Source organism: Camelus bactrianus, chromosome 16, assembly GCF_048773025.1.
Source record: "Camelus bactrianus isolate YW-2024 breed Bactrian camel chromosome 16, ASM4877302v1, whole genome shotgun sequence".
NCBI lineage: Eukaryota > Metazoa > Chordata > Mammalia > Artiodactyla > Camelidae > Camelus > Camelus bactrianus.
This window is the reverse complement of record NC_133554.1, coordinates 41,231,596-41,257,902: the sequence shown is the minus strand read 5'-3', so window position 1 is coordinate 41,257,902 and position 26,307 is coordinate 41,231,596. Positions and strand designations below refer to the sequence as shown.

The 26,307-nt window shown below is 45.9% G+C and overlaps 2 protein-coding genes and 1 non-coding gene across 8 annotated transcripts in view; 2 read left to right on the top strand and 1 right to left on the bottom strand.

Annotated features, from left to right (window-relative positions):
• The window catches only part of SMYD4 (SET and MYND domain containing 4), a 59,277-nt gene that overhangs the window by 20,402 nt on the left and 12,568 nt on the right, over positions 1–26,307 (top strand). For 4 of the 6 annotated variants that reach the window (XR_006726024.2, XR_006726022.2, XR_006726023.2 and 1 more), the window contains exons 6-10: positions 6,037–6,219; positions 6,655–6,818; positions 8,013–8,145; positions 8,978–9,094; positions 9,286–9,409. Coding sequence is in view for 2 of the 6 variants with exons in the window: in XM_074343228.1 (XP_074199329.1) it covers positions 6,037–6,219; positions 6,655–6,818; positions 8,013–8,145; positions 8,978–9,094; positions 9,286–9,409 (721 nt within the window). In the remaining 4 variants the exon portion in view is untranslated. Of the gene's footprint in view, positions 1–6,036; positions 6,220–6,654; positions 6,819–8,012; positions 8,146–8,977; positions 9,095–9,285; positions 9,410–10,539; positions 11,430–26,307 lie in introns of those variants that run through there. The other 2 variants (XM_010958193.3, XR_006726025.2) reach the window with 2 other exon arrangements.
• Positions 5,476–5,548, top strand: TRNAT-UGU (transfer RNA threonine (anticodon UGU)). The gene has a single exon. It is a non-coding gene; the product is annotated as a tRNA-Thr (tRNA).
• Positions 12,609–22,722, bottom strand: SERPINF1 (serpin family F member 1). The gene is made up of 8 exons (XM_010958198.3): positions 22,583–22,722; positions 18,821–18,903; positions 17,306–17,504; positions 16,547–16,702; positions 15,935–16,138; positions 14,582–14,724; positions 13,429–13,639; positions 12,609–12,995 (listed from the first exon to the last, which is right to left on the bottom strand). The coding sequence occupies exons 2-8, from the start codon at positions 18,893–18,895 to the stop codon at positions 12,736–12,738; spliced, it is 1,248 nt and encodes a 415-aa protein (XP_010956500.1). The 5' UTR covers positions 18,896–18,903; positions 22,583–22,722; the 3' UTR covers positions 12,609–12,735.

The following is a 26,307-nucleotide window of genomic DNA, read 5'->3' as shown; positions in this document are numbered from 1 at the left end:
CATGTCAGGAATCACAAGCAAATCAGGATATTAATACTAAAATGAAAAGTAAAACTCAAGATATCTTGTAAAACAAAGAAGGCATTTTATTTTTGTAAAGGAGACTCTTCTGAAATATATCATCAGCCTTAGCTCTTAGAAACATAGAGTGTGTCTATAAAACAAAAACGGTTAAGTGTACAAGGAGAAACTGGCAAAAACTCCATAGTTGTGAGAAACTAATATACCACTCTGATCAAATATATTAAAGATAAGGATCTAGAAACCAAGATAACATAATTAAATACAGGATTCAGAGATATAGCCACCCAAGCTTATGTCCTGTAGACCAGGGTTTGTGGCCAACTTTTTCTGCAAAGGGCCAGATAGTAAATATTTGGGGCTTTGCAGGCTATGTGGTCTCTTTTTGCAACTACTCAGCTGCCCTTGCAGCATGAAAGCAGCCATAGACAGTACACAAACGAATCAGCCTGGCTGGGCTCCGATAAAACTTCATTGCAGACACTGAAAGTTGAACTTCTTATAATTTTTCATGTCATGGGAATTATTCTGTACGTATTTTTTCAACTACTTAAAAATGTAAAACACATTCTTAGACCACATATGCACACAAACAGGCAGCAGGCAGGATATGGCCCACAGGCTACAGTTTACAGACTCCTGATAGAGACAAAGATTTGGCAAATCTAAGGGAAAACACAAAATTGGGAACAATGAAGGTGATATAGCCAATAATATAAGTGTACTTTAAAATTTATAGCAAATATTTAATTTGATTTTAGATTATTGAATTTGAAAATGCTAAGTAGACAACTTTGTAGAAAAATATAAATTGCCTAAATTTTTCCAGAGGGCAGAAAATATTTCAAAATTCCAGTAATTGTGGAAGAAATTGAAAAAATTATCAAAATATTTCCATAAAAACAAGCCAGACCCACTGTTTTCCGTGTGAGTTCTTTAAAACTTTTAAGGAACATATTAGCCACATTTTTTAAAAATAAAGAAAAGGAAAAAGTATCTTTCAAGGAACAGATCATTTTTATACAATACAATGCCCTGTTGCAGGGCATTGGGGAACCTAGAACCCTTCCCCACACATTTTACAAAGCCAAGAATAAAAACTCCATGGACCAGTCACACTTGTGAATATAAATGTAGAAACCCTGAAAAAAATTGTTGCTATGTCACATCCAGCAGCTTATTAAAGGAGCAATAATATATGACCAAGTAGGATTTCTTCCAGAAATGCAGGGGTATTTTAATCTGAAGGAGTATAAAAGGTTTAGATAAATGCAGAGACATGCCATATTCTTAGAAGGAAAGACTGAAAACTGTTTTTCAGTTTCCCCACATTAACCTAATCTGTTGAATGCAATTTCAAACAAAATCACAGTTGGCTTTTTCTTAAAATTTGACAATGATTCTAAAGTTCATCTTGAATAAGTGGGTAAGAATAGCCTTTTTGTTTTTAAAGAGTACTGAAGGGGCTTGGTACTATCAGATTTCATATCCACATTAAGTAACAATAATTAAAAACAGTGTGATACTTACATGATAGCCCCCCAAATGTATTAGATTCTTTCTTCAAATCATTAAAAAGTTAAATATTGAAAAATTAAATCATAAAATATCTAGAAAAAGATAAGTGAACATTTACATAGTCTTAGGGTGAAAGAAGCTGTCTAAAGCACATAACACTGAATTTGGTAATTAAAAGATAGCTAGATTTAGTGGGGGATGGTGTAGCTCAAGTGGTAGAGTGCAAGCTTAGCCTGCATGAGGTCCTGGGTTCAATCCCCAATACCTCCTCTAAAAACAAATAAATAAACCTAATTACCACCCCCCCCACACACACAAAGATAGCTAGATTTAACTTAAATACCAAGTTTCAGAAACACTACAATCAGTAAAGTAAAGAAGATAGAGAATGGAGGTGAAAGAGATCCTGGAAGGAATGAAAACACTGGACTGGAAGGCAGCAGACCTGAGTTCCCATTCCACTCACTCTAACCACTAACACTCAGTATGAAGTCGGTCAGGTTACTGAACCTCTGTGTGGTTCAGCGTCCTCACATGGATAATGAGAGAATTGGATGAAGGCCTCAAGGGAAGATTATTTGCAAAAATGATCACGACAGTTTCTCCCATCTGTATGTTTGCCCCTTTTGCTTTTTCTACCATCAAGTGGTGGAATGTTTCCCCTGCCCTTGAATCTGGGCCAGCCCCCAAACTTTGCTTTGATGGATGGGATGCAATAGAAGTGACGTCATGTGACTAAGCTCTTAAGCTTTGAGTCTAAGCTTAAGAGACTTTGCAACTTCCACTGTCACCGTAAAATGACGGTGTGGCCTGTGAACATGCCTGGGCTAGCTCCCTCAGGACAGAAGACCACGTGCCAGATGATTGCAATCATATGAGTAATCCCAGACAAAACCAGCAGCAGCGATGTTCAGCTGAGCTCAGATTGCTGACGTGCAACAATGTAAGCAAATGTAATAGTTGTTTTAATACTTCCCACCCCAAAAAAACCATAAACCAAAATTGAAACGTGAGTGACAAAATGAGACAACATTTCAAGCAACTATACAACACTTAAAATCAACTTTTAAAATTATGTATAAGTGATGAAAATGTTCTAAAACTGGATTGTGGCAGTGGTTGCACAACTTATGTAAATTTCCTAAAAACTCGTTGAATTAGTTCACTTAAAATAGGTGAACTTTATGGTATATAAAGTATATCACAATAAAGCTGTTAAAATATATACATAAGCAAACACTTTATCAAAGTAGTAAGTAATAAAGATTGTCTCGTCTAACCTCTCTCTAGTAATTAAGACAAGGTATCATTTTATCCCTTTCAGATTGGCAGAGTTGCTTTGTTGGTTTGGTGTTTTTTTTTTTTTTAAGTTAAAAGAAATAACTCACAAATCACTGTGTGCACCATGTTGCCAATTGTGTTAAGGATTCCATATGTAAAGGCTAGAAAGAAGACTGCAGGAGAATGCACCAAAATCTTATGGCTGACTGATAGGATTATAAGTGACTTATTTTCTCTGTAATTTTGTGTTTTTAAATTTTTTCTGACTACCATGTATTTCTTTGGTAATTTTAATTAGTTTATTTAAGTGGTAAAGATAATTCTGATGATATGAGCATTTTTTTTTTTACATGAACCTTTTTAGGACACTTGATAAATGCAGCAAAATTGCCCTCCAGGAAAGTTGTACCAGTTTCACGCCCACCAGCAGTGTTCACTTTCATTTTTGAATTCAATCTAATTTTGTTTCAGTCTGCTAATATTTCTAATCTTGTTTTATCCTTTTTTATTATTTCTTTGGGGTTCCAACACCTCCCAGTTTAGTGCTCTCATTGAATTTCATTAGCAGCTGTTTCATTAGTAGCACAGAAGGATTAAAGTGTTAAGTTGGATAGAGTTTGACAAAAACCTATAAAAATGTATGTTATTATCTTTGCATAAATCCTATTTAATCAAAGTCCCTCAGCAACCTCTCTTTGGTACTTTTAAGGGACAGAGCTGACCACTGATGATATTCTAGATCCTGGTATGTCTGGATCTACCTCGGTGGGAGTGGCATATTCGTGATGTGTCTGGATTCATGCGTACGAGGATTAATGAGGGTCTGCGCAGGTTCAGATCAGTTTCACTGCCCTTTGCTTTCACTCTTCAGCAAGTGAGGAATCTGCCTTCACGGTGGGTCCTTGATTACTTGATATACACATATTTCTTGTTTTATAAAATATCTACCAGAATAGGAACATTCTGGAAGTACTGTAAGTGAATCTTGTTTTCTTTACTTGAGTCTCATTTTAATGTACCAGGAATATTAGCAAGGTACACTTCTGGTAAAATAATCAAGTCTTTTTTGTTTGTTTGTTTGTTTTATGCACAAAATGTCACATATTAAATTTGGTTGATAAGGTACATAAACATTCTCACTTTCTACAATCTCTGCTGGCTGATGGCTAATGCAAAATATTGAATAATTTGTAAAATCAATACTTAATTTTTTAGAAATAATTAGAGAGAGATTCAACCCTGACATTAAATATTCACCCAACTCAGTTCCTGGGCTTACTTCTGTTAGAAGATAATCCATAAATAATTCACAAAGCTGACATTATTCACAGTATTGTGAAAATTTTTTCTGGGAAAATTTTAGCAGCTGTTCTAATATGGATTGTCAGTTGTCAGTAGTTGGGAACGCAAGGCAACTTTTAATTATGCAGAGGCTGGTTATTCAGACTACAAACTGTTCATGCCCTGTGCTGCTCCTTCCTGCTGCCCTCCCTCCCCACCTGTTAGCATTTTCACTGCTCATTAGCACATATACCAGAAGGTAGGCATTGGACGGGGTAGGGGAGACACTAAAATCATTAAGCATTTAGGAGAAGCTCTGATGAAAGATTTCAATACAATTTGTAGAATTGTTGACTAAAATTGAGTCATTTGGATTCCCTGCGAGTTTTATTTACTTGTACTATTCCTGTTCACCACAGCAGCAGGTAATAGAGTTGTCTGCAGAGAGACAAAATTATTCCTATAGTTAATGTTTTCCTTTCCAGAGCATTTTCACGCAGTGGTTCGTATTTTCTTTATTCATCTCATTTGTACCGAGACCACATTATTTCTTCGGTGATTGGTGTATTGAGATTCCTGGCATATACAGTGATGCCACAATGATCTGATAGTTTATCAGTTTTTCAGAAAATTGAAAGTTCCCTGCAAAATACCAGTATCTCTCATATTTCAACTAGGTTTGTTGGCAATACGATTTCCTCATGTTTACATTGAGGCGACTGAACACAATTTAAGCCTTTCTGCATGCTCAAGGTTATCTATACCATGCTTCCTCCTGAGATATGTATGGCTATTACAAAAACCCGGGCAACTACGCCGTCAGTCTGAGAACCTCTGGTTAAGTGAAACATTACAGTTGTAGTAAAACTCGGGTAGTGCTAGTGTTTTCGTTTGCCCTAGGGCTGTTATTCTTTTATAAGTTTTCTGCCTCCTCCTCCAGTCTGTCACCATCTTTCTTGCCATTGTCAGAAAACCTGCCTCTTATCAGTTCTGTTTCTGGACTGTTGTGGGCTGAGAAACTAAATAACCACACCAGGTAGAACTATGGCTAAAATAAGATCAAGTGGGCCTGCCAGAGAATACAGAGAATTCACATATGAATGTAAGTGCGTGAGTCTTGGTGCAGAAATAGCCTCACTGCTCCAGGCCTTTTTCTTCCTTCCTTCGTAATTTTCAATCACGTGGTTAAATTGCTGGTTTTAATTGTGTTTCAAGGAAGAGATTGTTTGGGACATGAGACTGTCTTGAATAGAACTGGTCCAGAGAGCTTTTTCCACGAGAACTACTGCAGACTGATTTCCCATCAAGTTGGGACAAAGGGCAGAATGAAGAGGTTAACATAAGAAATACTGATTTTTAAAAATATATGAAGGTGGAGGATATAGCTCAGTGGTACAGTGTGTGCTTTGTATGCATAAGGTCCTGGGTTCAATCCCCAGTACCTCCATTAAATAAATAAATAAAATATATGATAAGCCTGTTTAGCTTAGGATAGTAATTACTTGTTGTATTAACTAACCAAAGACCAGTTAAACAAAAGCACTTAGACAAGAAAAGTCTTTGAGAAGTAACCTCAACAGGTACTCTGGTTTCCATGTCCTCATGAACATTATGAAACTGTCTATCTAGAAAGCTCCCTTCTGATAATTCCTTTTTTATTATTTTCTATAAATTCTAATCTTTGGGCTTTTTGTGGTATTGAGACACAGTGGTTAGGTTCCAAGGTTCTGGGAGAACTTTTCATGTGCTCATTCGCTTTGCTTCCTGGAGACCAGAGTTTGCTGTGAGTCATGTTCCATCTGATTTATATCGGATCCGGCTGTGGAGCTATGACTCAGCCGGGCTTCATTGCCCAGCTCATCTTCTGAGGAATGGAGGGCGAGGCCAGGACTAATATCCTGACACTTTTTTCCCATTTTCCTCTCTCACTTTCAGGATCTAAAGAGAAACTCATTACCGACAGCAGGCAAGTACGCCTTGCCACAGGCCTCTTCCCTGTCATCAGCCTCCTGAACCATTCCTGCAGCCCCAACACCAGCGTGTCCTTCATTAGCACCAGCGCCACCATTCGGGCATCACAGCAGATCAGAAAAGGGCAGGAGATTCTCCACTGCTATGGTGAGCCACCCATCCTCACTCCTGTCCGCCCTTCTCCCCAGAAAAGGGCAGAGTGAATTAGCGTGAGCAAGCCACAGGGTAGGTGCCTTCACCTGCGCAGCGTTTGTTTCCTGGTGGAGGCAGTGCCTACTTAGGGGCAGAAAAAAAAAACACCTTCTTACTAAGCCTTCTTGTGTCTAAACTACCCTGTATCTCACTGCTTAATCCCTATAAATGTCCTATTCTGAAAATGGGCTAGGAACAACATCTTGGCTTCTTTTTCTTCCTGTCCCCACAAATTGTAAGCCAGTTTCTACTTCCAGTTCCACAAATGTTTGAGTGACAGGTACCTGTCACATGATGAATATTTAGCCAGACCCTCCTCTAATCTGAAGTCTGTTAAGTAGCTCAATGGTCTCTCGCTTTAAATATTGGCCAAGCGTGGTCTCTCCACAGGGCCTCACGAGAGCAGGATGGGTGTTGCTGAGAGGCACCAGAAGCTGAAGTCTCAGTATTTCTTTGACTGCAACTGCTCGCCTTGTGAACGTGAGAAGCAGAGCTCCCAGAAGGGGCCCGGGCGGGAAGCCTTCTGTTGTCACGCTTGCGGAGCGCTCCTGCAGGTGAACCTCTCTCTCCCTTCTCTTCTCTGCTTCTCCTGGAGGTCAGTTATCCAGCCTAAACGTCTTACATCTTTAGGAGGAAGCCATCAGGACTTGGAGGTGCTGAGAATGGTGCCCTCTCTTCCCTTCCACCCATCTTCCCCACACATTGATTACCCTCCTGCAGGAACCACGGGGAAAGGTTGGAGTTAGTGATCTTTCTCTTGCAAAGAGCAGAAAATACCACCTAAACTGTTTTGGAGTAGGTAGAGACTGGGAATTTATTTGCTGAAGTAAATCACTAAAAGGCCGCAGGATAGGTGTATTTGAAGTACAGCATGAGCCAGAGTCTCAGATAATGTCACCAGGACCCAGTTTTTCTTTCTACCTCCCTCAGCTCCATTTTTCTATCATTTAGCCCAACCTCAGACAGACTTTCCTCTTATGCTGGCCAGATGGCTGCCAGCTCCAGTCTCAAATCCTCCCAGTCCAGGAGGACAAAAACACGCACTGCTCTGACAGAGGTCTGAGCAAAAACTTAACTGCGTTTCATCAACCCGATACCAGTGGCTGGAGGAAAATCAGACTCACCAAGTTTCCCTCTAGCCATTTGGGCCAAAGGAACAGGCAATCTGAGCCACGTGCTCCCCCCTCAGCGCCTGGGCAGTAACTCAGGAGGGTGGGAAAGGGTCCTTGGGAGAAAGCAGGTTGCTGAGGTTGCTGTTGCCTAATGAGGCCACAGATACTGGCCTCTGCAAAACAGCAGGTGTCTTAGGGGAGCCATAAGTGGAACGTAGAGCCGGTTGTGTTGGAAAGCTGTAGTTGCACATCCAAGGTCAAATGTGGGGATGCCTCACCCAGCACCTTTTCCTATCAGTTTTCTTACAGCTTTTTCATAACCACTAGAAATGTGTCTGTCATCCAAAGTCCCGGCCCCAAAGAGAAATAAGACAGGGGCTATCGAGATAGAAATTGTGATCTGTACCAGTTAAATTTGGGTTGCAAAAATTAAACCTCAGGGTGGGATCGGCTCCTGCTTTCATTAGAATTGCTGCCCTCAAACCAAATTCAGTCTGCCCTTGGTCACGGTGTATTATTGCAGGAGTCTCCTTCCCCTATAGGGTCAGAAGCTCTGGAGCAATCCTATAGTATAAGCACATGCAGTGTTGCTAGGTGACTCTGCTACAGGAATAAAGACAAAACTGACTTCCGCAGGGAGGTGATGTTCTGAGCTGTGGCACCGCATCTTGTACGGAATCAGTCAGCAGGGATCACCTGGTCTCTCGGCTGCAGAACCTTCAGCAGCAGGTGGGGATGGCCCGGAAGCTTCTCAGAAATGGTAAACTAGGTGAGACTGGCTCCCTACTTGTCCTCCAGCCCCTTCCCTTTTATTCATTCTGAGATCACATCCTGAACTCAAGGATACTCAGTGATGATTAAAGAATTGAATTGAATTATCCCCATGCCAGCCACAAGATGGCTATGTAGGCCATAGAGACCAAACTCTTGCCAGCTCAGTTTGCGTGATGTCCTTGAAAAGGGGCCAGTTGATTTAAGCTTTTCTCTTAGGCACCAGAGAGTTAGTTAAAGACTAATGGGTTATCTCTGACATCCACGATCTTTGGGTGTATCCAGAAGTTCAGTGTCATTTATTTTAATTCCAGGGGCTCATGACCTGATTTCCTACAGAGACTGTTCTCTCCTCATCAGAGCCTCATCTTTCTTCTAAAGAGCAGTGGGGCATGTGCCCAGTGGGTATAAGTATCCTGCTTTTTCCAGAAAGGGAGTTACGGAATCCCTCATTACCCTGGAAAACTCTGCCCTAGAGCTTGACGTTGTGGGAATTTATTTACCCTACTTTGTGAAAGTCAACCTTTAGCTTAAATTTCTGAGTCAAGAGAAATAATGACCGTAAATGGTATGTAGTCATTCCACTTCAAATTGAAATTGGAAACCCGGAGTCAATGTGGGGAGGCCTCACCCAGCACCTTTTTCTATGGAAAGAGAAAACGTAAGAGAAACTGCTCTATTGAAACAAACATTGTGGGTTGGTCACAACCCAAGAAGACAAAGTGGAGTCTCCACATTCAGCGTAGCTCATAGAGAATTTAAGAGCTGGGTTTTCATTTCTAGGACTGGGTTTGTGTCTGTAATGAGGCCACTTTCCTTTGAATTGACAGAGCGAGCCATTCAGCTGTTGTTGAGAGGCCAGCATGATGCTGAGAGCTTCCTGTCCTCAGAGCACAGCATGGTGGGAGAAATCGAGGACCACCTGGCCCGGGCCTATGCTGCCTTAGGTATGACGTGTCTCTCTCTCCTCCCCCACAGAGCGAGCCTGCTTTGTGTGTTTGGTCACAACCTTAGCCTCGCCTGGTTAGTTCTCTCTTAGTGATGGAACTGAGGCTGCCCTCACTCCCATTTAGCTGGAAATGTTCACCCACAGTTGACTGTGGTTCTTTTCTGGAACCAGATTTTCCTTTCTTTGCAGGGGACTGGGAGAAGTCAGCTGCCCATCTACAGAAGAGTCTCCGAGTAGTTGAGGCTTGCCACGGGCCATCCAGTATTGAGATGGGCCACGAGCTCTTCAAACTGGCCCAGATCTTTTTCAATGGGTAAGTCTTTCTCTTGCTTCCTAGCCCTTCGCCAGACCACGTACTGTTCTTTTATTAGGCTCTTCTTTGTATTCCTTTTTTCCTATGGTGCTTTTAAGTGTGTTAAAACATCTTTATATCCTCTTAAGGAGAGATCCCTTCTTTGTGTTCGGCTGACCAACTTAAAGCTTTAGAATTTCATCCTGAGAAATAGAGGGAAGCTCTTGGCTCTGAAGGGAGTTCCCCAGGGAGAACTTGCCCCGCCGCCCCCCACCTGCCGTGGTAGCGGTTCCTCTCAGTCCTCCGCGGTTACTCACGCCTCCCTCCCTCAGCGCTCATTCTCAGCACCCTCAACTCCAAGGCCTCTTCCTTCTTCCTGGCCCTATTCCTTTTAAAGCAGTTGTAATCAACTAGGAGTCATTTTGCCCTCCAGAGGACATCTGGCAATGTCTAGAGACATTTTTGATTGTCATGACTTAGCATGGCGGCCAGAGATGCTGTTAAACAATGCACGAGACAGCCCCCCCACAGCTGAGAATTATCCAGACCCCATGTCAATAGTGTCAAGGTTGAGAAACCCTGCTTTAAAAAAGTTAAAAAGAAAGAATAGTAGAGTTGATGAGTTGGTGCCTCATCTGCTTTTGTAACTGGGATCATTAGGAGGCCCTAGCTTCAGAATTTCTAGATGGAATATGTCCAGCCTTGATAAAGCTGCCACTGGTGTCCACTGGTGTTGGTAGAGCATTTAAAGCTCAGTCCTAAGATTATGAGTGGTGGGTGGACTAATACCCGAGACAGACGCAGTCCACTCGTCAGGGAGAGAGAAAAGGCTGCAGAGTTAGGTCACAGGTAGGCCTACTCTCTAAGATGAAGACTTCTGAGGGAACCTTGGCGTAAATGTCAGATTAGTGCTTTGAGATATGCCCGTTTTTCAGGATTCTGGAAGCTTAATACTTTCTTTTTTTTTCCATAACTTTCATCTCAGACTCTGCCTTGCAGTGTGTTTGTGTCTTATCTACCCTTCTAGACTGTAAGATCCTTGAAGACAAAAGCAATCTACTTTACATTCTTCACAGGATATGAGTAGGCCCTCAGTTAATGTCTGCCTGACTGAATGAGTGGATTCATTCCTCTTACCTCCTTTGGTTCAGGTTTGCAATCCCCGAAGCTCTGAACACAATACAAAAGGCAGAGGAGGTTCTGTTAGTGCACTACGGCCCTTGGAACAACGAGGTCCAGGAGCTGCAAAAGATGAAATCCTGCATATTGGACTTGCCACCCATTCCTGTGGGGCCCAATGAATAAGGTCCCAAGGGGACTTTGACCCACAGGAAAGGCACCCGTGTGGGATGAGTTAGAGGTTTTGTTGCTGCTGAGCTGTCGCCAGGAAATACAGGACTGGCCTGACAGCCACAGGCCGAATGTATAAGGGGAGGGGAGGACTTGGAAGGCATTGCAGTTGGAAAGATGCTCACCTGTTCTGATGAATGTTTCTTGAAATAGTTAACTACCCTTCAGTAAAAACTCCCAGTTTCCAGAAAAGACTTAAAACTGGTATCTGGAGAGCCTAAGCCCTTAAAAGGATTTTAGCTGCTCTGCAGGCATCTGGATGTTAGCCTGGGGTGTTGGCCAGCCGCCACCCTACTAAATGATGATAGTCTGTTTCCCTGGAACATTCCTATGGTTTCTACTAGTAATGAAATGTTTTGTACCACTCCAGTGGGAACCTAAACTCCTAGTAGTTGTATTGTAATTGAAAAATAATTACAAAGCAAGAAATCAGCGAGGCTCCTTACCTCTGGGACACAGTTTCATCTATGGTATCAAGCTTCCTCGAATCCTTTGTTAAAACCGGTGGAGTATAAATTGTGAGCAGAGAGATAAATATGAGGCCGTTTTATTGTTGGGCAATTTCTTCCCTGGATGGCAGCTTGCCATTTGTCTTCTGCCAGTTTTTCCAGTCGTTATTATCTGGCTTTCATTCTATACCCTTGGCCAAACACTAATAAAATCAAGCTTGTAACAATGACGTTATAACACATCCTTTCTGAGTTCTGTTTATTAGCAGGCCTGAAAAGAGACCACTTTCCCCCACCAGACCTCCCCAAGCAGGCAAATGAAAATACAGATTGCTTAAGTACTAAGAAGGGGGGGAAAAGCAACTTCAGAAGATGCTGAGGGTATGAGCATTGCTGCTTGTGGTTTCAAACTTAAGAGACAGAAGGTAGGAATGATAGCTGTCATCTACCTGGATGTTTAGGGTTAGGGTTAGTCCGTCCTGGTCAGAAGGCTGGGAGACGCTCTGGGTCTGAACCCTGGTTGCTCTGTCACCACTGCTGACCAAGTGGTTCAGATGCATTCGTGGAGAGTAGCAGGCCCACAGTGCTTTGACCACTTGCCCACCCTGGCCTTGCCCAAAAAGTGCACAGTGGTTGCCACCACATTATTATCAGGAACTGAATAGCCTGAAGCTGCCTGGCAAGAGCTTTACAGGAAGCTGAGTGTTTGGAACATGGTTGGCACTCAAACATTTGAATGAAGGGCAGGCAGAATCTCATTCATCTTCCTTTCTACTAACTCACTGTGGCAAGGGCACTAGCCGGCGAGGTGTTTTGGTAGAACTAACTCAAATTTCAAGAAGAAAAATTTAGTCCTGCAGCCAATTCTGTAGTTCTGTTCTGAACACTTGGCATGTTTCATGTTCCTGAAAAAGGTTCTGTCGTACTTTGTAAAATAGGCCCACTTCCTTAAAAAGAATATGTGCAGAATTTTACGTATCAGACCTCGTTTTATGTCGACTTGAGAACTTTCTTTAAATGTTTTACAAAATAATTATTTCCTGAAGTTACAGATTTCCTCCCTTATCTGTCCACATGTTATCCTGTGTCAGGTGACATCAGCTTGACTGGGGATATCTGTGCTTGCATTAAAACCTAAAGTCTGGTGTATTTAAGAGCATGCTCCACTGACTGTGAGGGCAGAAAATCCCTTGGGAGCGGGGTAGATTAGTGGTCCTAGTATGTAAACACCCACAGAGCAAAAAAAATCAGTTCCAATATTATACAACGTAGATAACTAAGTTCTTATACATGGTGACTTTGTGCAGAGATTAGATAGACCCAGGCTATAAGTATAGGACCAGCGAATTCCTAAAGGGTTATTTATCTTCATAGTAAACTTAATGTAACTCAAAACAGGAGGAGAAACAGGGTAACAAAAGTTAAGGATAAAGCACTTTTATTGCAAAGTATACATTGAAACTTAGGGGCAGCCTTCATGTAATGTATAACCTGCCATCCCCCTCAAGTTTTCCTTCTTCTAGGGTATTTGAACATTAAAGTGAAGCATTAAGTGCTCCTGGGGTCCAGAATTTTGCCTATGAAGAGAAGGGCCCCTGTGTCTGTGTCCCTCAGTACAAAGATGAAAGGTTGGTTAAGGTGATAGTCCAGGGAGAAGGTGAGGCGGGCAGACTGGAGCCCTGGGCTGGAGGTGGTCCCCGCCCCATCTTCATTCCACTCGAAGCCGGTGCGATGTTCCACATGAGTAAGTTTGATAGGTTTGCCCGTGATCTTACTAAAGTCTGGTGAATCAAACAAGGATTGTAGCTCTGCAGAGATTGAGAGAAATTTCCATTAAAACCTTGCCTCATCAACACCCCAAGGGAGAATACAATCCTGATTCTTAAGAAGGCAAGCAAGCTGGAAGTGGAACACCACCTTTGACCTTCTGTGAGGTACTTAGAGCTCTGGGCTGGTTAAGGGTTAAGCGACTTGCCCAAGAGCACACAGCAAGTGAGGTTAAGATTAGAAACCAGGCCAAACTATCTTGAGAGACAGTGTTCTGAGTTCCTGTTATAGGATGTATGCTCCTGGGGCTGAGGAATGAGTCTGATAAGGCAGTTCCATCTTCCCCTCCAGCACTGTTAGAATTATCAGAATTAAGGAATCATCCATGGCTTCCCTACAAGGCTCAGCAAGGTGGAAGGCTCGAAGACTCAACCCCACCCCCACCCCAAGAGCAAAAAGATCTTGCAGACGTACTCAGCTCCTGCACGGACTTTGTGAGTTCTCCTTCATAACTCAGCTTCAGCTTGGGGATGGTCAGGACCGCTTGGACAGTCTTCAGTTCTCGGTCTATGTCATGAATGAACTCAGAGGTGAGGCTCTCTTCTATCATGGTCAAGTTCTGGGTCACTTTCAGAGGAAGGAAGAAGATGACACTTATGCTTCCGGTCAAGGGCAGCTGGGCAATCTGAAATGGGGGAGGAAGCACATGGGTTAGTCCTTTGGAGCCCAGGAGCCTAGGGATAGACACCCACCCCTTCTCCTCCCCAGTGCCCAGGCCCTGCCATGCTTTCCCCCGCCCCTCATCTGTGTAACTGGGTAATCTTGTCCCTCCAAGCTGTTGCTTTCTGGCAGCAAGATGTCTCCTGCTGTTTCTTCAGAAAGGAGGCCGTCTTTTCTTGCCTTGGCCTAATTCCAACTGAAGTTATCTGCTGAAAGAATTTTCTCCCTTGGTTCTAAAGAGCTAGACTTGAATTCCAGGTCTATGTTTTCTCCCAAGATTTGTCTGCCGGGTTGCTGATCATCTGTTACGTACAGGGCCCTGGACTAGAAATGGGGGCATTGGGCACAGCAACAGAGAAGCAGCAACACAGTGTGGTCCTTAGAGCAGAGGTCCTCAACCTCCATAGGACAGATGGCAACAGGGGCCCCAGCAGCCCCTGAAACCATCTACAGAAATGCTTAAGTGGCATTTCTCTCAGTGCTTCAGGTGTTTTGTCAGATACCCAGGGAAGAAGGTTAAGAACTACTGACTTTTGAGTTTTCAAATGTCAAGTATATGTGAAAGAGTTAGAATGCCAGAAATTTGGAGTTTGTGACAGTTTTTGCAAGGTTGGCTTTGAATTCTAGAAATACAAGTTCTCCCAAAAAAAGAAAGAAAAAGGAAAGAAAAGACTAGAAAACACCAGCATCCGAGTGCCCAATTCACATTACCTTATTAACCCTTACAGCAAACCCTAAGAGGATAAGTTTCAATAACTACACCCCTTCATTTTAAGAAGAAAGTCTCAGAGAAGCTGTTAACTTGCTGAAGGTCACATAGCAGGTAAAATTTAGACAGCTGTCATTCTATTTCAATTACATCGTTCTGCCTGTCCCCCTACCCACCACTCACACTGCCCCTACAGACCTTGCAGTTGAGGTCAGAATCCAAGCCGTATCGTAAAATGGCCTTAGGGTCTGACATCATGGGGACTTTCACGGTCCTCTCCTCATCCAAGTGGAAATCCTCAAGGGAGGTCTTTCTGGAGTCAAACTTTGTTACCCACTGCCCTGAAATGAAACAAATGAAGTGCCCTGAGCCCCAGGAGGCCAGAAAGGCATTGGGACTGTGCTGAGACCGAAGCATATTGCTGAAAATTGTGTGGCTAAAGAAATCTCAGTCGTCAGAGGCCCTGACACATCAGGAATAGCTCTGTCTCAGAATATGCAGTCTGGACAACAGTATTTCTAGGGCCCTGCATACCTTCCATATGTAAACTCAGAAAGAATTAGGTTGATTTTATTTCTTTGACTGTTAATTTTATTCAAGTCCTGTGTAGCCTAGGAGAAAGGTAAACTGGTGTACAATTCTACAGTGATGTGTCCACAAAACAGAATCCAAGGAGTCCAGGGCTGGAAGGGACCTCAACATCGTGTCATCAACCTTCTCATAGCTAAAAGGCACAGAAGCCCAGAGAAGGGAAGTGACTTGCCAGTGCTCACACAGCGAGGTGATGACCGAGCTCTCATAGTTTGACGTGGCCGTTAACATTCTGATCTATAACTGATCAGTGCTTCAGATAGGGCTTTTCTGTAGGAGTTTAGGGGTCCACTCTCAGCTGCCTGATAGACAGTTATAAAGCATTTTAATGGGAGGTTGCCCAAAATCCCACCCAAGGCCTATAGGAGCAGGGCTGGCCTCACACTGGGCAATGGGATAGTCTTGGGCACATGACCACAGCCTAGAAGAATGGTGTTAAGAGAACTGACAATGGTTTGATCGAGTACCTGCTGTGTTCTAGGCACAGTGCTCGGGTCCGTGTGCAGATGGGAGGCGACGCAGGTGAACCTGAGGTCAGTGTGTCATCCCCGAGTTAGAGGCGAGAAACAGGCCTAGAAAGGCTATAAGTTTGTGCAGGCTCTCTAGCCGGTACACACGGGGTGGGGCCTTGACCCTCGTCAGGGTTTCCAGCCAGAAACCTATCAGTGCCCGCCCCCAACAGGCACACGGGTGGGAGTGCTCCCTTATCTGTGCTAGTCTTTCTCTACAGCCCCTTACACTTTGTAGGCACTTACCCAGTGCCTACTTGTTGTTTTGACTGTTGGTTTTATTCAAGTCCTGTATACCCAGTGTTTGCCTTGGGTTTGGTGACAAGCAGACGGCCCTCAGGCAGGTGCCTTTCCTGGGTCCTCCTCTGCCTCCTGTGACTCCCTGCTTTTCCAGCCCCATCTGACACCCACCATCCACCTTTGGCCAAAAAAGAAGTGGAGAAGCCCTCACCCTTGAAGTAAGCCACACCAAGGAGGAGAATGCTGATTCCACTGGGTATTTCCCTTGTGGACCTAGCGATTTTCCCTTTCATCTGGGCCTGCACCCAGTTGTTAATCTCCTGAAGGTCCAAGCGAGAGTTGCCGGTCAGGATTCTGGGCCTGGTCCCATACGACTTTTCCAGGGGTGCAACGAAGTTGGCTTTTATCCGCAGCTCTGCGAAGACACGGAACAGAGGTTTCAGTGTGCTCTGAGAGCTAAACCAGCCTCCTGTCCGAGAGCATGCCAGGCTGAGATTCTGGTTGACCCCTCAGCAGGCCCTGACTTCCTGCCTGGCATCTTTCCGGTACTCACCCAGACTCCGTGCCAGCTTCCCCAGGCGCTGGACAGGGAACAACACATTTCACTCATTGCTGTTTCTCTTCACATTACTGCCCTCCCCTGACCCTCCCACTGTCTCCCTCAGACCACTTCCTCTTTCCAATCCTCTCTGGGCTCACAGGGCCCCTTCCTGCCCCCCAGTGCCTGGCCCGGACAGACGTGATCTAACATGTAAAGGAAACCCCCATGTGCAGCACTGAGTCCCCCGTGCCTCAGGCAGCCTTGGCTGGCAAGGCGACTCACTCCTCTCGAAGATGATACGGGAAGCACTCTTGAGGTTTTTCTCGGGGGTAGTGACAGAGGCAAGGAGTTCCTTGTAGGTTCCGTGGATGTCTGGGTTGGTGATCAGGTCATAGTAGAGAGAGCGGTGAATGCTGGATTCCGTCCGCTGTTCCGCTCCTGCCAGGGGACGAGCAAGTGAGCCTCTGGGGCCCAAATCAGGCCAGCTCCCAGGGCAGGGCAGGGACACTGGACTCTGAGTCTTTTGTCTGCTGGTACTGGAGACTCTAGGTGGGCAAGGAATTTGAAGGCAATGGAATAAGTAGGCTAAAGGCATCCTGCCTAGAGAGAGATACGGGTGGGAGTGAGGGGTGCAAGTCCCTGGGCTTCCTGCATCACAGCATTTACCAGATTTACCAGATTTACACAGCATTTACTGTTCTGTAGTTTCCCCCGTGAACGCAGCTGTGTGACCTGAGTGAGGGCAGAGACCCTGCCTACTTGTGTGCAGTTACATCCCCAGAACCTAGCCGAACCAACAAGGCTGGCACATAGTAGAAGCTCATTTAAGGAGTAAGTGGTTCCGCGGCCACACACCCATGTCAGCAGTGCTTGGCCCCGTGTTCCATTTGCAGAGGCCCCTCCCCCCCCGCCACAGCGGGGCCAGTGTCTCAGACCTCTTCCCCCTTCCTGAGTGAAGTGTCTCCGGGGCTGAGAGTCAGGTATGTGCAGAGGCGTGACGGCAGCTCTAGGATCCAGAGCTTTCTGCATCACGGGACTCACCGAGCGAAAGGGCGGAGAGCGCCGTGGCCACGCTGAGCGGAGACAGGAGCACATTGGCAGCGGGGCTCTCGCTGGACTTCACGCGGTAGAGGTCGTAGCCAAAGTTGGAGACGGCCGCTGCCAGCTTGTTCAGAGGGACCTTGAAGAAGGGATCGTCCTCCTCCACTGGCACCACCGTGGTGTCGGGGTCCGGGGAGCCCTGCGTGCAAGTACAAGGACCAGTGCAGTGAGAGCTGTGGATGACTGGTCTCCACACCAGTTTGCATGGAATTGTCCTTCTGGTCCCTGAGGGCCGTCCTGCCTGAGGATGGTTGTGTTTAGCCTGTCCTTAGGATGAGTCTGTGCTCCTGCTCACACAGGGGCTCTCTGCTGGGGAAAGGCAACCCAGAAGAGAGGTTAGCTGTGCAGTGACCTGTGAGCCTCAAGCCTAGGACACACGTTAAAAAAAAAAAAAGGGAGAGAAGTCTCCCTTCCCAAGAAACTCCATTCTCAAGACAGACATACTCCTCATCTGCTCACTCTTGCTTATTGCTCCCAGGTCTCCACCTGGACCCTCCTATCAAACTTTCCCTGTTTTCATGGCCCTGATCAGTTGTCACCTCCTCTACCTCAGGCTTTCCCTGATCACCCCAATCTGAAGGCATCTTTTGGTTTTCTGATCTTTTTTTCAGAGTCAACTACCATTTACATACATATTAACCACCTACTATGTGTCAGGCTCTGTCTTAGTTCTTTTCATTTGAGTTACTTCATTTCATACTAGTTGATGTAGTTGATACCCCTAAAGACTCAAAAGATATCTCAAAAGACTGAGTTCCTTGAAGGCTAGAAGTGAGTCTTTTATATTTCTTCTTATCCCCAGCACCCACAGAGTAAATGTTCAGTAGATAAAAAATAAGTGATTGTCCACAATGGCCCTGTATGGATGGGTGTTTTTAATCCCAGTTTATAGACAAGAAAACAATTAATGACAGAGCCAGAATTCAGACTCGAACTCATGACAGAGTCCAGGGCTCCAGCCAGTATACCCCACCTGCCCTGGCCCCTCATGTGACAGTCACACACACCCCCTGCTGTCACATAGATAGGCTTCTCAGCATCTGCCTTTGCAACCGACTGTGCTCTCTCTGGACAGGAAAGAGGCCTTTCCATGCTCTTACATCCCAGCTGCATCCTGGTCAGTGTTGGAACAAATATCCAAGACCACCACCCACTCAGTAAGACCCATAGGTAATGAGAAAAGGTCTTCACTGAAGGGATAGCGCTGGGCCTGTTAGAGTGCTTTTGCCTTTCACTCTGTTTGGTCTTACTTTCGTCCCCACTCTGTTCTCCAAAAGACAGGGCGAGTCACTTTCTATTTTGCTGATGGAAAAACCAAGGCCATGTCTGGATGGAAAGACCAGAGCCTGGCTGGAACCTTGGTGCCGTCCTGTCTCCCACACTGTCTGCTGAGGAGGGCTTGGGATTGCTGGCTCCCCCATCCCAGACCCTCACCACATCCCACCCCCAACTAACCTCCGGGCCAGTGTTCTGGCAGCTGCTGTAACCGAGGAGGGCTCCAGTCCAGAGGAGTAGCACGAGGGCCTGCATCCTGGGGTCTGCAAGAAAGTAAGAGGAGGCAGGCTGCTTCCCTCACCCACCACCCTGTACCGCACGGCCACCCTGGGCAGGGAGAGGGCCTTGGCAGAACTAAACACCTTCCCTCCAGCTTCCGCAGGCTGGAAGTGGACCCTCAGCTTCCTGATCCTTCCCTCACAGCTCCTCCCCACCCCCCACCTCACAGTCCACAGTCCTATGGTAAGCTTGTGCTTTCATTCCAGTGTCAGTATCAGGAGACCCACCTTCGAGCCTAAACCTCCAGGGCAGTGAAGACCCAGCGGTGGGTTCCTTTTTGTGGACATGGTCTAGCACAAAGGTACACTGAGGCTTTTCCCTGCAGGCACCTGACCAGCTCATTTATACAGGATTTGGGGCAATGTCTAGTCACAGCATGGGGGCGGAACCTAGGTCTCATGTAGAATCACAGAATCTCGAGAGTGGAGGCATCGGGTACAGCCCCTGCTGCTCCCCCAAGAAGTCCTCAGACTCTCCTTGGATTCCTCTGGCCTGGCACCTGTGGCCTCATAATGGACTTGTTCCCTTCTTGGACAGTTCTGTGTCAAAAGCTTTTACTTTCGTGGTTAGAGGAGTGCTGGGTTGCTGGGTGTAGAGTCAGAGAGTCTGGGTTCAAATCTCAATTCTGTGTCTTAATAGCTCTCTAAATCACAATGTATTCTCTTATAAAATGGAAATCAAATAGGTCTTACCTATTGTGATGAGGATTAAATTAGATGATGTCTTAATAGTACTTAGCAGTGCCAGGGACATGTGAGCTCTCCAATGGTCCCTGAGCCAAAATGTGTCTCCCTACTCCTGGAATCCCAGGGCCCCCCCTTTTCCCGTGGGGAGCCAGGTCCTTTTCTCCCGACCAGGTTGGAAATAGCTTTGACACCCCCAAGAATTCTTTCCTTCAGGTTAAATAATCCCACTTCTTAGCAAGAGTGCCCAAGTCCCTTCACTTACCAAGCAGTGGCCTCTTCTGACCAGACTTTGGTCTGATCCCTGGACCACAAGGGAAAAAGGAACTCTGGATCCAGGGCTCCACCATCCCTTCCCCCTGCATTCACTGCATCTAAAAGCTCACCCCTGGCATCAGGATGTGGGGCTGGGAGGGGATGAAGGCAGCTGGGGGCCTCATAGATAAGATTTTCTGAGAGGCCTAGAAAGTGGGCATGTTCTCAGCACTCAGGACCTCTGGCTGGTCCATGCTTTTCCTCCACCCATATTGCTGAGTCAAGAATTTGTAATCTGTCTTCCCTGCCCCTCACCTCCTCTGCAACACACGCACACGCACACACACACACACTTTTCTGACTTCTCAGAACAAATAGGAAAGTTAAGAGTGCAGTGTGTGATGTTTGGCCAAAGTCCTTAAAATTAAGTGTGAAAATCCACCGGACAACATTGTAAACCATGAAAGGCAACAAAAGAAAATATGGCCTTTGAGTTTGCTGGGCTTACAACTGGACGGCCGGTGGGAGCCAGCCCGGCTTTGTCTCTAAGCCCTGATCTCAAGCTCGTGTCTCTGAGTGAGTGTCATGGTCCCCCGTGTTCTCAGCCAGCTGCTCTTCCACATGGCTGCTCCTGCCGCTCAGGGAGAAATCTTCCATTGAGACAACAGGAAAAGCTTTCTGCAGTGCAAGATAGAGACCTTAACACCATCCAGGCTCACAGCTGCTCTCTCCATCCGGCCAGCCCCACCCAGAGCTGGCAGGAGCTTTCCTTGTCTGAGCCTCAGCTGACTGGTTCAGTGGAGACAGGAAATACAGTGAGGTGCATGGGCAGTAAGGCTAGAGGAAAAGCTGTTAGCTCTGGTCCCCTGGGCCAGTGTAGGGAATTGAGATAGGAGGGAGGAGATGGGGAGGTGTCATCCTGGCAAAGTGTTTAAGGAAACCAAGTTCAAATGCACTTGAAAGTGGGACCTTCTCTGTAGGAATCCCTTCAGAGTCTGAGCCCAGACCCCAGGTCATGTGATCACTGACACCACGCAGATGGGCTGAGCACTGAAAGAGAGGTGAGGGGCCCTGGGAGGGAAAGGCACATGGGTCCACAGCTGGCCCAGAGGCAGTCTCCGAGATGAGATGCATAGTATTAATGGCACTTCTTTGAATCCTCCACCTCAAGCCCTGGGGATGAGGGAAGCAGAGAGATTGTTGAAAGCCCCCTGCAAAGGTAGTGAGAGAGTAGAGTAAGGGCCTGCTTGGGGGCCCCTCTGAGCACACTCACTGCCTGTCCAAGATGATTGTCCTGTGGGCTGGGCCAGGCAGCCAGCGCCTGGCCAGGAGCACAGGGACAGTGATGCCATCGTGTCCAAAGGGCAGTATCCAAGCCAGACTCCTGTCCTGCCGGGTGGGGGAGGGGAGGGGAGGAGGTAGCTATCTTCCCAGTTGGGCCAAACTCAGCCTTACGTTCTGCCACATTGCGCGAATCGAGACACAAGGAACTGGGATTTTGTGATCTTGCCTTCAAGCTGGGAGGATAAATTTGAGCCAGTACATGTGTTTCAGATTAAACCCAGTTGTGAGACAAACACCATCCCTCCTCCTCCCCCAAGAACCACAGCAGCCTTTAAGCACATGGCAGTGGACCTCATGGGCAGTGCAGGGCAGGGCACCACCCTCTCCCCTGGCTCTGCAAGGAAGATTCCAAGCGGTCCCCTTCAGGCCCACCCCACCGTGGTGACCCCACCAGTCCCCAGACAACTTGATTTCTGAAGTCTTGAACCCTGAATGAGTCGGGCCAGGGTGCCCATGAGTTTCACCTCCCCATACCCCAGAAAGACTAGCCTTAGGAACAGAACTCCCTGGCCCATTTCTCCTCCCACCCTCAGCCTGGGGGCTGAACTCCTGGGGGACCAGCATAGGCCAGACAATGATGGGGTTTCCAGGAAGCCTGAAGCTTTTCTTTGGCCCAGACCCTGTGGCTTGTCCTAGCGAGTGGTTAGAGTGCGGGGCAGGCGTTCTCTCCAGCACTGGCAGCTGAGCCCCCAGATCCCATTCACTCACTGGGCTAAATAGTAGTCATTGTTTGCCAGGGGCCAAAACCCCATTGGTCTCCCAGCTTTTACCAGCAGCTAATTTGGCCAAAGAAAAAGGTTGGGCACTGGATAGAAGGACCCAGCTGCCCTCCATCCCACCCTCCAACAGTGCCAGCTGCTTGGCATTGTTGGGAAGTTACCTTTGAAATCAACACCAGCTGATTTTGAAAAGGCAGCAGGGAGCTGAGCCCAAGCCAAGGCTGGGATGCAGGACAGGCTGCTTCCCTGGCTGCCCCAGTGGAGGCACAGCTCCGGGACAGCCTCCCTTCCTCAGGGCTGCAGAGCTCCCCTGAGGTGCTGCCCAGACCTGACCCGAGAGCTCTCTGCTTCTCCCCATCGCCACTCTACTGTGCTGTTTCCCACCCGCTTCATTCTAGAGTCTTTCCAGCCTCTTCTCATGGTACAGTGGGGTGTGGGGTTAATTGAGTCTAGCCTCCTGACCCTCAACTCCCTCTGCCCTTTTCACCTGCTTACCCTGGTGCCCGAGCTGCAGGAACTGCTGTCTCCCCACCTCCTCTGCCTTGCACCCCTCTTCTCTGCTCCCTGGAGTCCTCCTGCCTTACCCCAGTACCCCCTAGCCCAGGGGAGCCTCTCCCATCTCCTCCTGACACACGCGCCAGAGCAGAACGGAGCTGCTTTACCTGTGGGTGCGCTGCAGCAACTCGCCCAGCCTAGGTCTGCACACTGAGGGGACTCTGCAAGCACCAGAGCTTTTTCTGCTGCCTCCCAATCCAGCGTCCAGCTGGCTTCGGATTACAGCTACTCCTTTCTTAAAGCGCCCTGCACTCAATTTGGATTCTGTGATTGCATCATTGTCCAGGGTTAACTTTAACCCACTGCTGCCCTTCCACCTCGCACCCCTAAGACGCACACATTCACACACTCGACTCCTCCACCAGACCTTCCTTCAGCGCCCTGGCCCTCCCACCCAAGAGGGTAGCGTGACCAGCCTGGGTGGGAACTGGGACTGAGAAAGAGTCTCGCAAGGTGAGGCCCAGGAGGCAGGCTGGAGTGGAGAAAACACTGGCCCAGAACTGGGGCTCTAGGTTTTTCCTGGTGCTTGGCTCTGGGACTAACTGGGATTGGGGGCAAGACATTGCTCATAGCCGAAAAATGAAGGGATGGAACTGGAATGTCTGTGGGTTTCTTCAGCCCTGAAATGCTGATTTCTGAAGATCAGAAAAGGCCGTTGGGAAATACTTGACCCGAGGAAGAAAGGAGATGGACTGTAAACATTAGTCCTGAGAGGTGGCTGAGCGTGTGCCTGGCACCCACCTGGGCACCGCAGAAGTCACCTGTGAGGAGAGCACTGAGGCCCTGCTCACCTGGAGGTGTTTAAGGACTGCAGTGCAGTTGTGAGACTAAAACACTGACGTGGGAAATAATTAGAAAATGTACCAAAACATTTTCTCAGCACCTGTGAGTCCTGATCAAAAGCCTAGTGGTCATTCAGAAAAGAAAGAAGAGTGCGCTGGGCTATTTAGAGGAAAAGAAAGTTTAGGGGAACCTCACCTCATGTGAGGCTCCAGGGAGCAGAGCTAGAGCCTCTGGGTAGAACTTTCCAATGGACCAGGTTCAGCTTTGTGTAAGGAAGAGTGTGTCAACAGTCAGAGTTCAGTCCTTTCAACCATAAATTGAGGACCTGTACTCAAAGCACCCACTAGGTACTCGGCAGAGAAGGAGTACAAAGATGGTGAAGACTCAGTGCCCACCCTCCAGAAGCTTACTGGCTGATAACAGAGGCTGATATGAGAAAAGATCCCAGATCCTTCCAGTACAACGCGGCACATTCTGTGACAGCAGTCTCTACAACCACTCCATCCTTTACAACAGCCGTTAGCCACGTGCGGCCACGGAGCACTTGAGGCCAGTCTGAGCTGTGATCTGCTGTAAGTGTAAAATACACACCAGATTTTGAATACTTATTGTGAAAAACAATGTAAGCTATCTCAATAATTTTGACCCTGATTACATTGGGTTAACTAAAATATACTATTAAAATTAATTTCACCTATTTCTTTTTTCATAGAGCTGCTAGAAAATCTTAAGTTACGTGTGTAATTTGCATTGTGTTTCTATTGGACAGCACTGCCCTGTAGGGTCTCATGGCAGCACAGTTGGAATATACGAATCTAAGCTAAGCCTTGAAAGGTGAATAAGAATGAGCTAAGGATAGAAAGGTGGGAAGGCATGACTATCCATGTGAACAAGTTAAAATTGGATCCCTATCTCACACCATATACAAAAATTAACTAAAGATGCATTCGAGATTTAAGTGTTTCTGGAAGACAATTTGCAGACCCTTTTCAATGACTTTTTACTTAAGTTATCCACTTATTTTTGAATAGGTGTTTTGTTCACATGGTGCAAAACTCAAAAGCAACTGAAAATATGCAGTGAATCTTTCACTCTGATCTCCAGGCCACCTGATTCCACTCCCTGAAGATGGCTGATGTTAATCTCTTTCCTGTGTATCCTTTCAGAGATCATTTTAATGGTTTAAAAAGCAAATCCAAACACATATATACAACAGGAAAAATTGTAAGTGTTTTAGAAAAATGTATAGATGCATTCCTTTGTGATCTCTGAGTAGGAAAAATTTTTTTAGACAGGACACCAAAAAGAAGCACAAATTATAAAAGACTGACAAATCTGGCACTGAAATTAAAAACTTGTTTTCATGGAAAGATACCATAAAACAAAATGAAAAGACAAACCTCACACTAAGAGACAATATTTATAACACAGATAACTGATAAAAAAGATTACTTACTGTAATACAGAAAGAACTACAAATCAATTAAAAAGAAAGAAAGAAAAACAATTTAGCAGAAAAATAGGCCCAGATAATTCACAGATTAATTGTAAGTGGCCAGTAAACTTACGAAAAGATGTTTTATCCTCCCCAGTAATCAGGAGGAATGCAAATTAAAACCATAATTTGATGAGCAGATTTCACGCTCATGGGCAAAACTTAGACATCTGACAGCATCAAGTGTTCGTGAAGATGTGGACAACCAGGATCTCTTAGGCCCTGCTGATGAGAATGTAAACTGATACAACCACTTTGAAGAACAATCTGGCAACAAATGGTAAAGTTGTGCATAACCGTCTGTGGCAGCCATGGCAGTAAAGATGGAAAACCCAAACCCACAGCTCAGCAATTCCACTCCTAAGCAAGTGACCCGAAAAGACTGCATATGTGCACAGAAGGTAACAAGAATGTTATAGCAGCACTGTGTAGTGGCAAAAAAAAAAAAAAAAAAAAAAAAAAAAGGAAGCTCCCTACATATCCATGGACAGGAGACTAGATAAAGTGCGAAAAAGCAAAGCCAAAGCTGTGAGAAATACTGAAGGGAAGAAGGGAAGCCACTTACACCAATACAGATTCATCTCACAAGGTTGAGTGATAACCAAGTTGCAGAAGACAAACAGATGATACATTTATGGAAAGCTTAAACATACACACACTGATACTATATACCACTCAGGGGTTAAAAACTCATGTGGTGAAAGTAAAAGAGATGCATGAAAATGATAAAAACCAAATTCAGGATGACAGTTGGGGGGGGTGGGGAAAGGAGTGGGGAAGGGAATGCAGGGTTATCACTATGTTGAGAATATTTTTTAAGCTGGACAATGGCATTATGCAATTTTCTATACCTTTTAGTATGTCCTAATTATTTTATAAGAACTTGTAAAGAAAGATTTCCCTTTCCTCCAATTAGTGTGAAAGTAGTGTGTCCCACTCCTGCCAAAGGAGGTTCTTCAAGGACTTTGCTCCTGCAGGTAGCCCCTCTCCTGCATAATCAATGTATCCCTCTCTGAAGGACCAATCCAAAGCCTTTAAACATCCTCTCTCACTCCCGTCTTTAAAGACACTTACTTTATTGACACATTCCCTAAAGGTACTGTCCATTTCTCCATCCTCCCTCACAGCCCCGTGGGAAAGAGCTATTTACTCTTGCATCTGCTCTGTCTTAGCACCTTTCCCTCCTCAACTGTAAACTTGCTTCTGTGCCCACCCCCCCCCCCACCTTTGAAACTGCTGTCGCCAAGTTCACAGATGATCTCTGAGTTGACTACCAAATGGACATCTCTGCCCTTGGCAGCAAAGCAAACTTCCTCCGTCTTGAAACCCTGACTCTCCACACCCTCCTATTTTTCTTCCACCTCACAAGCCACATCTTTTCTATCTTCTTTGCTCGCTTGATCCTGGGACCCTTTTTCTTCTCCATCGACATCTCCTCTGAGGTGACTTCCACCAGTTCCATGACTTTAAATGCATCTGTGTGCTCCCAGATACACACTTCCAGCCCTGACCAAGATACTCAATTTGATGTAGCCACTTGGATGCCTGGCAAGT